General features: G+C 44.8%; 1 protein-coding gene across 3 annotated transcripts in view; it reads left to right on the top strand.

Annotated features, from left to right (window-relative positions):
• ARHGEF38 (Rho guanine nucleotide exchange factor 38) overlaps positions 1 to 13,137 on the top strand; it is a 215,098-nt gene that overhangs the window by 133,273 nt on the left and 68,688 nt on the right. For all 3 annotated transcript variants that reach the window (XM_069241343.1, XM_069241361.1, XM_069241352.1), the window contains exon 5: positions 1,176 to 1,193. In XM_069241343.1, coding sequence (XP_069097444.1) covers positions 1,176 to 1,193 — 18 coding nt within the window. The remainder of the gene's footprint in view (positions 1 to 1,175; positions 1,194 to 13,137) is intronic.

Below are 13,137 nucleotides of genomic sequence, written 5' to 3'. Positions count from 1 at the left end.
TGAGCCGTACAAAGTAATGAACCAAGGAATCCTGGCCAGGTCCCCGGAGCATTGGATCTTTCTGCCGTGTTCAACATAGTAGATTGTGCCACAAAGCTGCAGCATGGCACTGCAAATGCAAGTCTTCTCTATGCTCTTTTATTCTTTTCCTCCTTTTTACACACTCGATATTGGGTGAAGCTCAGTCATTATCTTTGAGCAGAGGCATTTTTCAAACTTTGGGGTGCCTCAATAATGCTGACACAAGTCACCAAGGATGGTAATGCAGAGGCTGATGGGGGGGGGGATGGGGGGGGGTTGGGGCAAGAATGAAGTCTTTGGGAATGCACAAAACTAAAAGAATAGACACAGAGCTGGAAGCTCACTGTTTAAGGATATCCCTTAAGATACAAAAAGAGAATGCCTTTTCCATGGTGTCAAGAGCAGATTGTGAGGGTCACCATATTGAGGGCAGCTGTGAGGTAAAGGGGATCGCCATAGAGAGGAAATGATTGTGGCTGTCTCTCCTGAGGAAGTTCAACTTGTGGGAATGGGCTACGCTGTGTTATAGCACAACCACTGTCCTCCCTTCTCCCTCATTTGCAAACAATGGCATCACACAGAAGAATTTTCTGACTGTGCCGAGCCGCTCTGTCATGACTTGCCAAGCAGAACACCCAGAAGCAAACACTTCACAAACTCCTCGGTTAATAAATGCATCTAAACAGTTGGTGAAAATGATGTACCTTGGAATCTTCAGAGTACTCTTCTAAGATAACATCTTCACAGCAAATTAATCCTATTTAATTTCGCCTTTAGTCTTCATCTCATTGTTTTAATGTGCAAAGATCCACAGCATGTGGCAGTTTTTGAAGAAATGATTTACAAAAATGTTTTATTTGACAATTGTCTTCACCAAACCACACACATTCCGGTAATTTTGCATGTTTCACTGAGATGAAAGGCATGACTTGAAGATACACACTGTATGCGCCTCTATAGGAACTCTAACGTCAAGGCTACATACTTTACCATTTATGATGCTTTGGCTTAACCTTGTCTAGGTATTTTAGAGTTGAACCACTAAGGGTATAATGTGGCTGGCAGTGATATTGGCGATGTAAGAAAATAAAGTGTATTTCAATCCTTCTTGGGCATTGACTAAAACATATCTTTCTCTTTTTCCAATTCCACAGGAACATATATGCTGAGCAGTAAGTATTTTTCCCTCTTCCTAGCAAATAAGCCATTTCTAATAATATAGCAATAATATAGCAAAAGCTGTTCTTTATCATATAGTTGTTCTCTTATATTGCATGTTTTAAATCAGTCATGTTTCCACCTATAAAGATTGTTATCATAAGATTAGGTACACTTGCTGACATATTCCATGTGAGTAGGCACATTTGCTGAAATATTTTATACATAAGTTACTTCAAAATTCATGTGCCATGGCGTTAAAACTGAAGTAATCCTCTCTTTGTGAAATGAAACTGAAGGAATCTGAATTACTTCTACTTGTCTCACTGGATGAGAACCTATCCCAATCACTAGATTTTTAATGCTTTTCTGAGCTCAGTGTGAGGACGGTGACCTCTGGCTTTGGAAAAGTTGATTCCAACCCTTGAAAGCCAGGCAGAGATGCTGTAGTTGCCATACACATATTTGGGATACAAGTTTGGCCATCAAATTGTGCATGGTGGCACATAACCTTTGGTTCAGTGTGTAGAACACCGTGTTGCTTTGGAAACTGTAAAAGCCTTCTTTGGCAAACGTTTGCAGGCAAAACACAGGTGCTTGATTTTGATATAACATATCTTCAGGAGCTTTCAGAAATTCTGATTCTGTTGAAAAGTAAAAAGCAGGTCTCCTCTTTAAGAAATCTGGAGCTTGTCCGTTGTCTTTCAGAACCTTAGGAATTGGTCCTGCTGATGATGTGGCACTGCTTTTTTAAGAGTGGCATGGCAAGGCTCTGTGTAGATGACTTCATCAAGCACTTGGCCCTGGAGTTTGAAATAATGTGGTAGAGGATCCTGTAGACATGACATAGTCTTATTTAATGCTGTTTATGTTTAAGTTGTGATCTTGATAGAAGCCTCAATTCTAAGTCAATTGGGCAAATTTATTGGGGTGAACCGAATTAGGATGTGGTTCCTGAAGGATGAGACATGTCTGAGCAAGTAGCAAGGACTATGTAGGACATGCTTCTTTTTAGAATTATTGAGCATGAACCCACTGATGAACCGATAGAACCTGAAGGTCCTTTGAACAGGACATGATTTAGGTTCCTGAAACTCTGATGAGTAGGCATCTTAGAGTGTAATCTGTGTAAGAATTGAAGGGAAGGTTGAGGCTTCAAGGGGCACCAGAGAGCCTGGCTGCAAGATGGCCGCCACACTGTGAGGCTCTGTTGGCCTGAATTTTTATCCAGCATTTATCCGTTTTACTAAGGGGCATTAAGACCAGTACGGAGGTGCCTACAGGCCCCCACTCCTGCCGCATGCGTTATATACCCTTTTGAAGGGGTAAAAAAAATCAAGAGGTGGGCATTTGGTTGGAGCTGATTGTGGCCTGCACCATGCGTGTCAGCAACTTGAGGGTGGTGTGTGCGGTGGTGACCCCAGGACTGGAGCGCTGGCATTGCTGGAGTGGAGCTCCTGCAGCTGCTGTGGACATTGGTGAGGGGTGGCTGCTGCCTGCTGAAGGCTGATTGCAGCTGACTGCCCATCTGAGCCTGCACGGACCCAGTAAGGAGGAAGGTCAGCGGGCCCACAAGGTGATCCTTGTAGAGAGGACTTGGTGCTGGGAGTAGGGGTGGGAAACACCCGTCCCGCATGAGCTGTTTGCGGCGCGGCCGCCACCTGAACTAAGAGCCACCTCCGTGGACAATACTCCTTCCTACTTGGCAAGATAAGTGAGGTGGGCCACCTAGCGGCAGGTGGCCCATGAGACTGCGTTGACCTCCTGATCCGTTCTTCAGGCCCTGGGGTGACTAGCGGCTTGCGTGCTGTGAGGAGCAGTGGTGCGCTCCATATTACTCCTGCATTATCCAATTATTGTTGTGCACCTGAGGGGGGCTGAATGCTGACAGATTTCCCATATTTAACTGTGTGCCTAGCCTGGATGTGCTGAGTCAGCTCGGGTCCCCCTCTTCTGTGCTGCTGGGGTGGGGTGAGACTTGACCCACTGGACCCCGGAATTACCAATTACATATCACAGGGTGTGGAGACTTCCCAATCCCTGGGCGCATTATACCCACTGCCAGCCTATTCAGCCTAAATCAATGAGACTGAACTGCACCATGGGTAACAGAAATGTCGGCCCCAATGCTGCTTCACACTAGAATCTGCAATTCACCGCTGATTTGACGATTTTCTGTGCCTAGGAAGGCAGGATCTGCTCATGCCCCTCCTGTATGTCACCTAGTGGGTGAGGCAGGACCCAACAGGCACCTGGACTGACAACTGCAAACTATGGGGCGGGGGTAGGGCATCTAGGACCTATTACTCTTGGAAGATGGGGAGAGACGACCCACAACAGTCTAAGCTCTCCATGCCCGCGGTGGACCCCTTCGCAGATGACCAGCTGCCAAGTCAGGGTGCCGATGAAACTGCATCCCATGCACCAGACATACACACTGTTTCTGGATCTCAAGCATAGTTTAACCTCCATCGATACCAAAATTGACTTGCTGATTGACAGGATTGATTGCCTGAAGGAACATGTTGACTGGCACGAAGAACAAATAGGACATCTTGAACACCGTACCTCAGTGATGGAGAAGGGGAACTCTGCAGCCAGCGAGAAGCTGCTTCAGATGGAACAGGTCCTGGAGGTTATCCGGAACAAGAATGATGACTTGGAGACAAGCTCGCAAAGAAACAATCTGTGAATACCAGGTATCCCTCAGTCCACAGCCATGGGTTGCATGGAAGACTATGTAGAGACGATGCTCCAAACGTTGTTTGAAGATGCTTTGCCAGTGGGCCCCCAGAGCATCAACCCGCCCAATAATTGCCAGATTATTGAATTACTGAGATAGAGAGACAGTGCTGTGACTATCAATGGAACAGTGGACAATCAACAACAAGGGCAATTTGATGTCCATCTTCCCAGACTTTTCAATCACTGTGCAGGTCGCTAGAAAGGATTTTGTGTCAATCAAGAATTTACTCTAGAAAATGGACTCTAAATATTCCTTACTCCATCCAGCTAAATTACAAATTTGCCATTTTGGTAAGAGATACTGCTGGGGCACTGCTTGATTGAGTGTTTAGGGATGAGTCTAGAACTGCTATTGTTTAGCATTTTGAGCTCAGTGATGGTACGGTTTCCTCTCTATCTACCTTGTGGGAGGCTTTCAAAGTAGTAATTTAAGGGGTGTGCATTGTGAAACAGGCAGGTGTACTGTAAGCGCTATGTGAGGGCCGCCCACATCTCGAAGGTGAGATCTGTGCACTGGAATTACAGTACTTTGCAAATTTTGACGAGGCCATGCTGGTCGCCATCCAAGGCACACTCTCTGAATTTGAGGGGATGACACAGAGAGAAACCCACTACTAAGGAAGGTAAGCCCATGCCTGATGCTAGGGTGAGGGTGAGAAGGCAGGGGAAACACTTGCTAATCTCCTATGAACCCCATGGGCGAGTGACTACATCGCTGAACTGCATGATGACTGTACAGAGTGAGATGACTAATTTCTACTCCACCCTATACACGACTAAACAGAATGAAACACCTCCCAATCTTGCTTCCTAGTTCAATTCAGTGCAGTTTCTTTGGCTCAAGGAGGGACACCATAGGTTCCTAGACAAGCCTTTTACAGTTGAGTAGGTGACCCAGGTTATACCTGTCCTGCAGAGAGACAAGGTCCCTGGCTTGGATGGTCTTACCTCCGTCTGTTACAAAGAGCCCTCTTCCCCCCCGGGAAGCGCTCATAGTCACTATATTGAAGCCGGATAAGGATCCACAGTAATGTAAGTCTTCTGGATCAACACGGACAATAAAATCCGGGCAAACTTAATAACCTTGCAACTGCTCCCCCTTTTGCCATTAGTTACCCAGCCTGATCAACTGGGCTTTGTGCCGGGCAGATTGAAGGCCCATAATCTCCATACTTTTTTTGTGATCTTGCATACTGTTGACCCAGGACTGGAGGCGGTTGCAATTTTTCTAGACGTGACTGAGGCATTTGACTCACTCGTGTGGCCATAACTCTTGACACTGTGGTCCTGCCTAGGCATGAGCTTCTGATTTATTCAATTGATCGTCCACCTCTATACCCAGCCGCTTACTCAGCTGAGAGTGAATGGGGTGGTCCCACAGCCCCCCCACCCCACCTCCCAGTATCATGAAAAACTTGTCAAGGGTGCTTGTTGTCACCCATTCTATTTGCTATAGCCATGGAGCCCTGGGCGGCCCGGCTCAGGCAGCATCACTTGCATTGTGGTCTGGCAGTCATGCCCTGTCGTGTGTTGGTGTGTCATGTATGCGGATGATGTGATACTATATGTTAGGAGCCCACGAGGTAACCTAAACTTGCTGATCAGAGAATTTGTGTTTGGAGGTATTGTGGGTATAATTATCAACTGGGCTAAGTCAATATTGTTGCCACTAACCAATGCGACTGAGGAATTCCCTTTGGAATTCCCACTTCAGTGGGCAGCGAGGCCTTTGCGGAACCTTGGTGTTTTGCTGACCCGGGATCTGGATGAGCTGTGGAAAACGAATTATGGCAGATTGATACCCTTGCTGGAGGAGCTAGTGGAGGCCTGGTCAAGGCTCCTGCTGTCTCTTAATGGCAGTCTAGCAATTGCTATGGGTGAGGTGTTCCCCAGATTCCTCTATCTATTTCTCAATCTGCCCTTGCTGTTACTGTTGTATTTCAGGAGTTATCTCCGATCTCACTTGGTGGCCCTCACTTGGATGAGAAGGCAGTGTGGGAGATATTGACCCGCCCTTTGAACAAGGAGTCCGGGGGTGCTGGACATGGATCTATATTACTTTATCACCCAGGTGCAATTCACTCACTACTGGTTTTACCCTACTCAGTTCTGGGCTCACACAGCGCCTGAACACAACCATGTAGCTCCCTACCCTCCCCAGATGGTGTTATACCTTGATCCCAGAAGACAGAGGAAGAGGATTGACACTGTGGCCTGCACAGTATGGGCATGGAGTGAACTGAGGAGGTGCACCCGGTTGAGTAGCCTATTCACCCCCTTGATCCTGATTATTGAGCACCCCTCCTTGCCAATCACGTTCGATACAGGCACCTGGTCCAGGCTGCCTCACCTGCAGCTGACGACAATGGGAACCCTCTACCCTGACGGCACCTTTGTTGAGTCACAGCTGGCTCTACAGGGACCAGACACCATATGTCTGTATTCACTTGCATACTACCTGCTGCAGGCTGTAATATGGAAACTGTATGACAAGTGCCACCCTCATTTTAGGTACTAGAGGTGACCCTTGCCCATCCCTCTCCAGGCAGGCTGATTGTGAAGCTTTTACGCTAGAATGCAGGAAACAGCGCCAGTTCAGGTCCCTTGCACCCAGAAGGCATAGTCTGATGACTTTAAGACTCCTATCACTGCAGAGCAATGGAAGTTCAGCTGTGCCCAGTCTTGAGCGCCCTCCCCAAGTATAGGGTGTGTTTAAATGTATAAGATGGGCCTGACTGAGAGTGTGGGCTGCGCCCATTGCTCTGCACCATGTGCTGACTTTCTTCTCCTGGCGTGGACCTGTTTGGATGTAAAATACTTCTGGTCCACTGTCTTTGTTACCATTGACAAGATTACAGGGCACTCTCTAGAGCGGTCCCCAAGGGTGGTGCTGTTGGGTTATGTAAAGGACATCCCTTCAGATGTGCGAAAGTTGACTGCAGTTTTATCATTGCATTTGAAACGACAGGTGGCAATGCATTTGGGGGCGAAGGCCTTCGCCACGGAAAACAGGATGGCTTCAAGATGGGTCCTATTGACAAGAACAGTCAACCACCTATTGAGAATTGATGCCTGTAAAGTCACGTCCCAAAGACATATTGTCCAGCTGGAGATGTTCCTCAGTGGGCAGCGAGCAGAAGACAACAAGACTGCCAGCATAGAGGCAGGGGCTGCTGATTGCTAGGAAAATCGATCTGTTCAGAGCCGCATCCACTGAGCGATGTAAGAGACCACTTGGCGAATGAGCAAGACCCGGTGCAACATGCCCTTGGTCCTGTCCTACAGTGGAAGATTGGGGACTTTACATCAGGCTAATTGGAGCATGGCCTGCATTGCTGAGTGTCTCCCCTTTCTTTCTCCCCCTTCCCTGTTGTAATTGAGGAGAGTGCAGCAGTTATAATATAATTTCGTAGCTAAAGTTTATTCAATGCTATGCGTTATACTACTCATATCTCTTCCAGCTGTGATGTGCATGTTGCATCTTTCTGTGCTGGCTTAAAATCTTCAATAAAAGCAATTAAAAAAAAAAAAGGCTGGGGCTTCAACACTGTGTAATGAGCAAGAACCAGTCAGTGTTGAAAAGGTGAGGGTGTAATGCATTGCATGCTCTTGTACGTTGGCAATGAAAGTTTTGTTCAACTTCAGGAGCTTGTCTGAAACACTACCCTCCCCATGGGTTCCACCTGGTGTTCCAGGAGGATTCTGTTTTATATAGGAGTTATATATGTTCAGATAATTCACATCGATAAGTATAATAGAGATCCTTTGCTTGTGGTCACAAAAATGTCTCAGATGATGATATGGCTGATTTGGTACCATAATCAGAGCATGAATTTGAAAGGCATGTGTCCAGACTAAGACGTTTAGGAATTGTGCGTGCTGGAAAACACTTAGAGAACTCAGACAACCAAAGGGGCCTGGCTATAATACAAGAGTTGGCAGTGATAGGAGAAGCTTCTTCATAAGTGGCATAAGGACAGGTTCGTCACTTGAAAGCCTTGCATACTGGGAATATGCTGCCCCTAGAGGAAGTGGAATTCATGATGATCGATACAGCTCACAAAAGCATATTAGCAAAGTCCTTTGCTAGCAGAGAGCATAGCAACGGAGGGAAATCAGAAATTAACAGTCTTCAGTTTCAAAGTAGTGACCATATGTGAGTCATTGAAAACAGATGAACAATTCACTATGTTGTGGGAATTGATTGTATGGAAGGGGGTTAATAGGATCAGAATTACCAGATCTTTGGAGAATAATTTTGGGAAGGATTGTGGATATGTTTTAGATCGTAGGGTTTAAAGTAATGTCTACCTTGATACTTCAAACTTCGTCCACTAAATGTCTGTATGGTCTGTTTAGGACCTTGTGTAATTTGTGTGTAATTGTGAATGCAGTGGAAGTGATGGAATCCCACAAAGGTACAGGCTCTTCTTACCTTTCAGTTAGTTGGAAGGGACATTCAGCTAAATGCTTTTGCATATGATTAGTATGTCTTGACTGAGTGTTTAGTGCTGGTAGTTGACTGTAATTTCAGGGTTCCCATCAATAGATTTTACAAGACGTTCTTTCTTTTTTCTGATATGCTATTTGTAATAAATGACCACCTTTCGCATGATGTCCCACCAGATTTTGCACTATCTGGTTTGCTGGCATTAGAGCTCTGTGCACATTACCCCTGCTAATCAGGAGTTGAATGCCTGTACTACCCTTTCAACATGGTTAAATTGTCATATTCCTAACTGGCACATTTAACTTGCCTGTAGGACCCTAATATATGGTGTGGAAAGTGCACTCAGGGTCTGGACGTTAAATGCCACTTGTGGACTTCTTCACCTGTTCAGCTATCCTCCTTAGTGGAAGTACAACCATGGTTTGAGGCCTAACAGTGTAGCCTGACTGCTGCAGTATGAAACCTACAGTGCAACCTTATGAAATAATCCTTTTTAACAGGTAAAAACCTCCCTTTTAATTATTGTCAGTCCTATGTAAACCTTGTAGCACACAAGGTTGGGTGCATGACATTGAAAAATGGGACATCTAGAAAATTAGTTACTATGTCCCTACAGTGACAAGGTCCTAAAAGATATTTCACTGTCAGGCCTAGCTATCCGAAAACTAGAGTACAGCTTAAAATACTAAAACTGCATCTCGGGAACAGACCCAAGTAGAAAAACAATTAAGTGATTATTGTTAATAGTTATTGCAAATCCAAATCAACTGTGAAGTTGGATGCTTGATAAATAATAAGGAAAAGTAACCTTTAGAAAGTTACCTTTACCTGCGTGAACTGTCAAAAGCCTTATTACCATAACTCTCCAGCAGCTCTCAGCCTGTGCTTAGTCTTGAATGGGTGTGAACGAGGTGTGAAATGCCTCCAAGGAGCAAATAGGCTGACCTCAATGAGCATAGATGATTCCGCTGAATTCCACTGAATACTCGGAGTAAGGACTGTGGACGTTCAATGAAACCACACTGTTAAATCCCACTTGATAGGTGTGTTGAGCCACATGTAATATTTGGGGAAAACTTCAAAGCGAGAACAGGTTGCCAAGGCAATACTTGTATATGCTATGTCTGGTTGCAGAAGGGCCTTGCTTTGGTCCTACAAGACTTCTGTCTCTGGGTTTGTTTTGGGTACAGATGTGGGAGGCACTAGGATTACCATAGTACACCCCCCCCCCCACACACACACACACCCCAGCCCTCAGGGCTCAAGTTTTTGTGGCAAAAGACTTTCACCAACTTTCAAATGCCCTGACTCAAGGCATTTTCGGCCTGTTTGCAGTAAAGCAAAGGGAAACTGATGTAAAAGTGGTTAGGTTTACCCCTAAGAACTTTTTCCCTATTGGTTAGAGAGAAGCTAGGAGTCACCCAGGCACACTAGCAGCGGCCAGGCATAAATGTGGCACCTACAGGAGAAAAAGGAGGGACCGGGAGATTTATTAGTCCAGTGTACATTCTCCCAATAATAGTACAACAAATCACAAGTACACTGTTCCATACAACAGAAAGATGAATGAACTAGAGAGACCTGAATTGTCAGGAGCGAGTGCCCTCAAGCATCACAATGGATGACTGGCATCATCATCGGGTAATACTCCTCGCCAGGCCGGCAGTGCAACGCCTGACGGGCTCCCCACGTAGGGGGGGCACTAAACCGTGTTGTACCGATGTTCACTACAAAAGTAGCACCTTCTAGACGGACTTGCCTACACTCAAGCACCCGTAAAAAGGAGAGAACAAGAAAGAATAAAATTAAAATTGGTTGAACACCGCTGCATATATCATCATTTTAATCAATAGTCAAGGATGACACCAAGATTAAAAACACAGGAAAGTACTAAAAATGAGTGTCAATGCTCAATTACTTTAAAAAAACGGAAGAAAGGGAGTTCTGACTATTTACATAACTTCCTTAGATAAGGTCGACATGTTTCGCGTCATGCGGTCCTCTCGGATCCAGTGACGCTTCATCAGGACCAGAACAATCAGTATATAAACCTCTCCAAATACACAAAAGAACACAATGATATGGAAATTACAACAATAATTTATAAGGGCCGGTCACTTACATTGAAGTACACTAAGCCAGGTCAACAGTCAGCGCCCTAGAAAACAAACAGTGAGAACAAACACCAAAACATACCCAAAGAGTGGTCATTGGTGTAGTAGTGCAGACATTGTGCAAATAAATCGTAAAAAGATTAACGAGGGCGATGACATAAAGTGGGCTTACCACCCCCAAGTCAGGAACAGGCTCCTTGGTAAGCACGTCCCAAGGACTCGGCTAACAGCTAAAATATGGTAAGTACAAGTAGTCAATCGAAATGCATAACACATTGTTTGTCAAAACAAGGAAGAGAGGTAAACAATCCCAAATAAATCCTCAGTTGGTAAAACATCGGCTAATAATTAAAAATTAGCCAGAGTATTCTCAAAAACACAAAATATATAAATGAATAAAGTTCAGACAAAGGATAATAGTCCAGTCATTTTGCAGTTCTTAAATATTGTGCCCAAAAAGTGCGATTAGCCACCACTAGGGTGAAGTTCATTAGAGCTAATAGCGATGTGAACAGAATGTTCATATTGTTAGGAGTGCCACCGTCACAAACCCCAACTCTGTGTCTCAATTTCCACATTACAGCAAAGACCCTCCAGGGCGTGCAACCGCAGACAAACGCGGCGGCACGCCAACGGGGTATAAGAGCTCTCAAGACACCGGAAATCGATGTACGTTTCTCGTCCGAGGGAGGCTCGGAACGAGAAATAGAAGAGGGACTCCGGTGCATCTCAGAGCTGTGTCAACACTAAGGAAGGACTAGAAATCTAGAATGCAGCCGATAGAAACATCGAGTGTACCAGAGGCTGTTCAATAATATGAACTGGAGTGGTCATTCAGTAAAAATGCGCAAAATTCATTAAAGATTATGGTACTTGCTAAAAATGACAGCAGCGAAAATTACAATCAGGAAAAATGTAGTCTTGATAGAAGCATGAAATCAAAGCCTCAGGAAGTATTACACTTCACAATGGCAATATCATGACAAATAGGTACTCAAACCCTCAGTCATTCAAAGTTTAATGGCTATCATAATAGGGCGTCCACCCAAGAGAGACGTGATCAAGATAACGAAGTCCAGGGGATGTCATCATTCAGACCCCGTATGTGGGTGCCCAGCTTGAACACCCATCTCTGTTCAGTCCTAAAGAGATACCTTGAGTCATTTGGTCGAACCTTTGGTGCTTCTAGAATCACCCACCATAGATCCTCCGGAGAATGTTTTTCTGCCACAAAATGGGTACTCAATTTCGTAGTGATCCGGTTACACCGGATATTGCTTCGGTGTTCATTAATACGGTTCTTAACCGGTCTTGACGTCATCCCAATGTAACGTAAATCACAAGGGCAAGTGATCATGTAGACACAATTCCTTGTGTTACAATTGGTATGCTTGTTTAAGTGCCATGTACCTATAGGGTCCAGATACACAGAAGATAAATGTTTGGTCAGAGTACATACATTACAATTACCACATGGATGGTGGCCTACGACTGGTGGAAGACCCCATAAGGTCATTTGGGTATCAATAACAGGAGGTGGTCGCGGCCGGGTATGGATGACCATATCCTTGATATTAGCTGAACGCTTAAAAGCGAACAGGGGTCTTGCAATCTCACAACCTCCGCTAGACAGTATCGACCATCTTTTGTTAATCAGTTTTTTAATTGAATTTGAAAGAGGGGTAAAGGTAGATACGCAAGTGATTCTAGACTCAGGTGTCTTATCAAAAGTAGCGAGTAAGGTTTCTCTATTATTGTTCCTTGCTCTTTTCCGTGCTCGATTTACAATTCGAGGCGGATAATGCCGTTCGGCAAGCTTATCCTGGAGGACGTCTGCCTGACAATCGAAATCGAGAAAGGAGCTACAATGCTTCGATGTTTTCCTTAATCGGATCAAGGTTGAAGCTGATGTAACTATTTTGCTGGCACAATAAATTGCAAATTTAGGACTTTACTTCTTGCTCTTTGGATAGTTGTTCCCGTCAATTTGCTACCATTATTATGTTGGATTTACACTTTGTTTTGCACACAATGAACCCAATCATACCTACTATACGTAACCTACATACCCTAAGTTACCTAGCCCACGCTGCCATGCCTAACCTATCATATCTGCCTGTCACACATACAGACCTACCTACTATGCACAGTCTACCATACCTATCTTACCTAAAAGGCCTACCATACTTTCCATACCTAACCTATCCTACATAACGTACCTAATATTAGCCAACATGTCTGATCTATGATGCACACCTAACGTGCCTCTGAAACCTAAATAACTGCCGTACATACTTAAGTACCATAAGTACAATACCTGACCTACTGTAATTTATCTTTCTACCTACCTACCATACTTGACCTTCCTACCATGTTCAACCTACCTCTGCAGTATATTTATCATATGCCTGCCCAGAGATGGCGGTTTTGTGTAAAAGTGGCAAGTTATGGCTTGGGCTCCATAGTAAAGCTCAAGTTACAGCTGTCTGCTACAGAAAGTATTTGTGTCTAACTCAAGGGGCATTTACAAACTGCCTAAGGTACTGCAGTCTGCACCAGGAATGTGTTGATAGTAGCTTTTGAAGTGCATGAAAATGTGAATGCCACTGCTCCTTTGATAATATCGAGGCCCATTGGCTTTGCAAATGC

Source organism: Pleurodeles waltl, chromosome 1_2 (assembly GCF_031143425.1).
Source record: "Pleurodeles waltl isolate 20211129_DDA chromosome 1_2, aPleWal1.hap1.20221129, whole genome shotgun sequence".
In the NCBI taxonomy this organism is placed as follows: domain Eukaryota; kingdom Metazoa; phylum Chordata; class Amphibia; order Caudata; family Salamandridae; genus Pleurodeles; species Pleurodeles waltl.
This window is presented reverse-complemented; position numbering and strand designations above follow the sequence as displayed.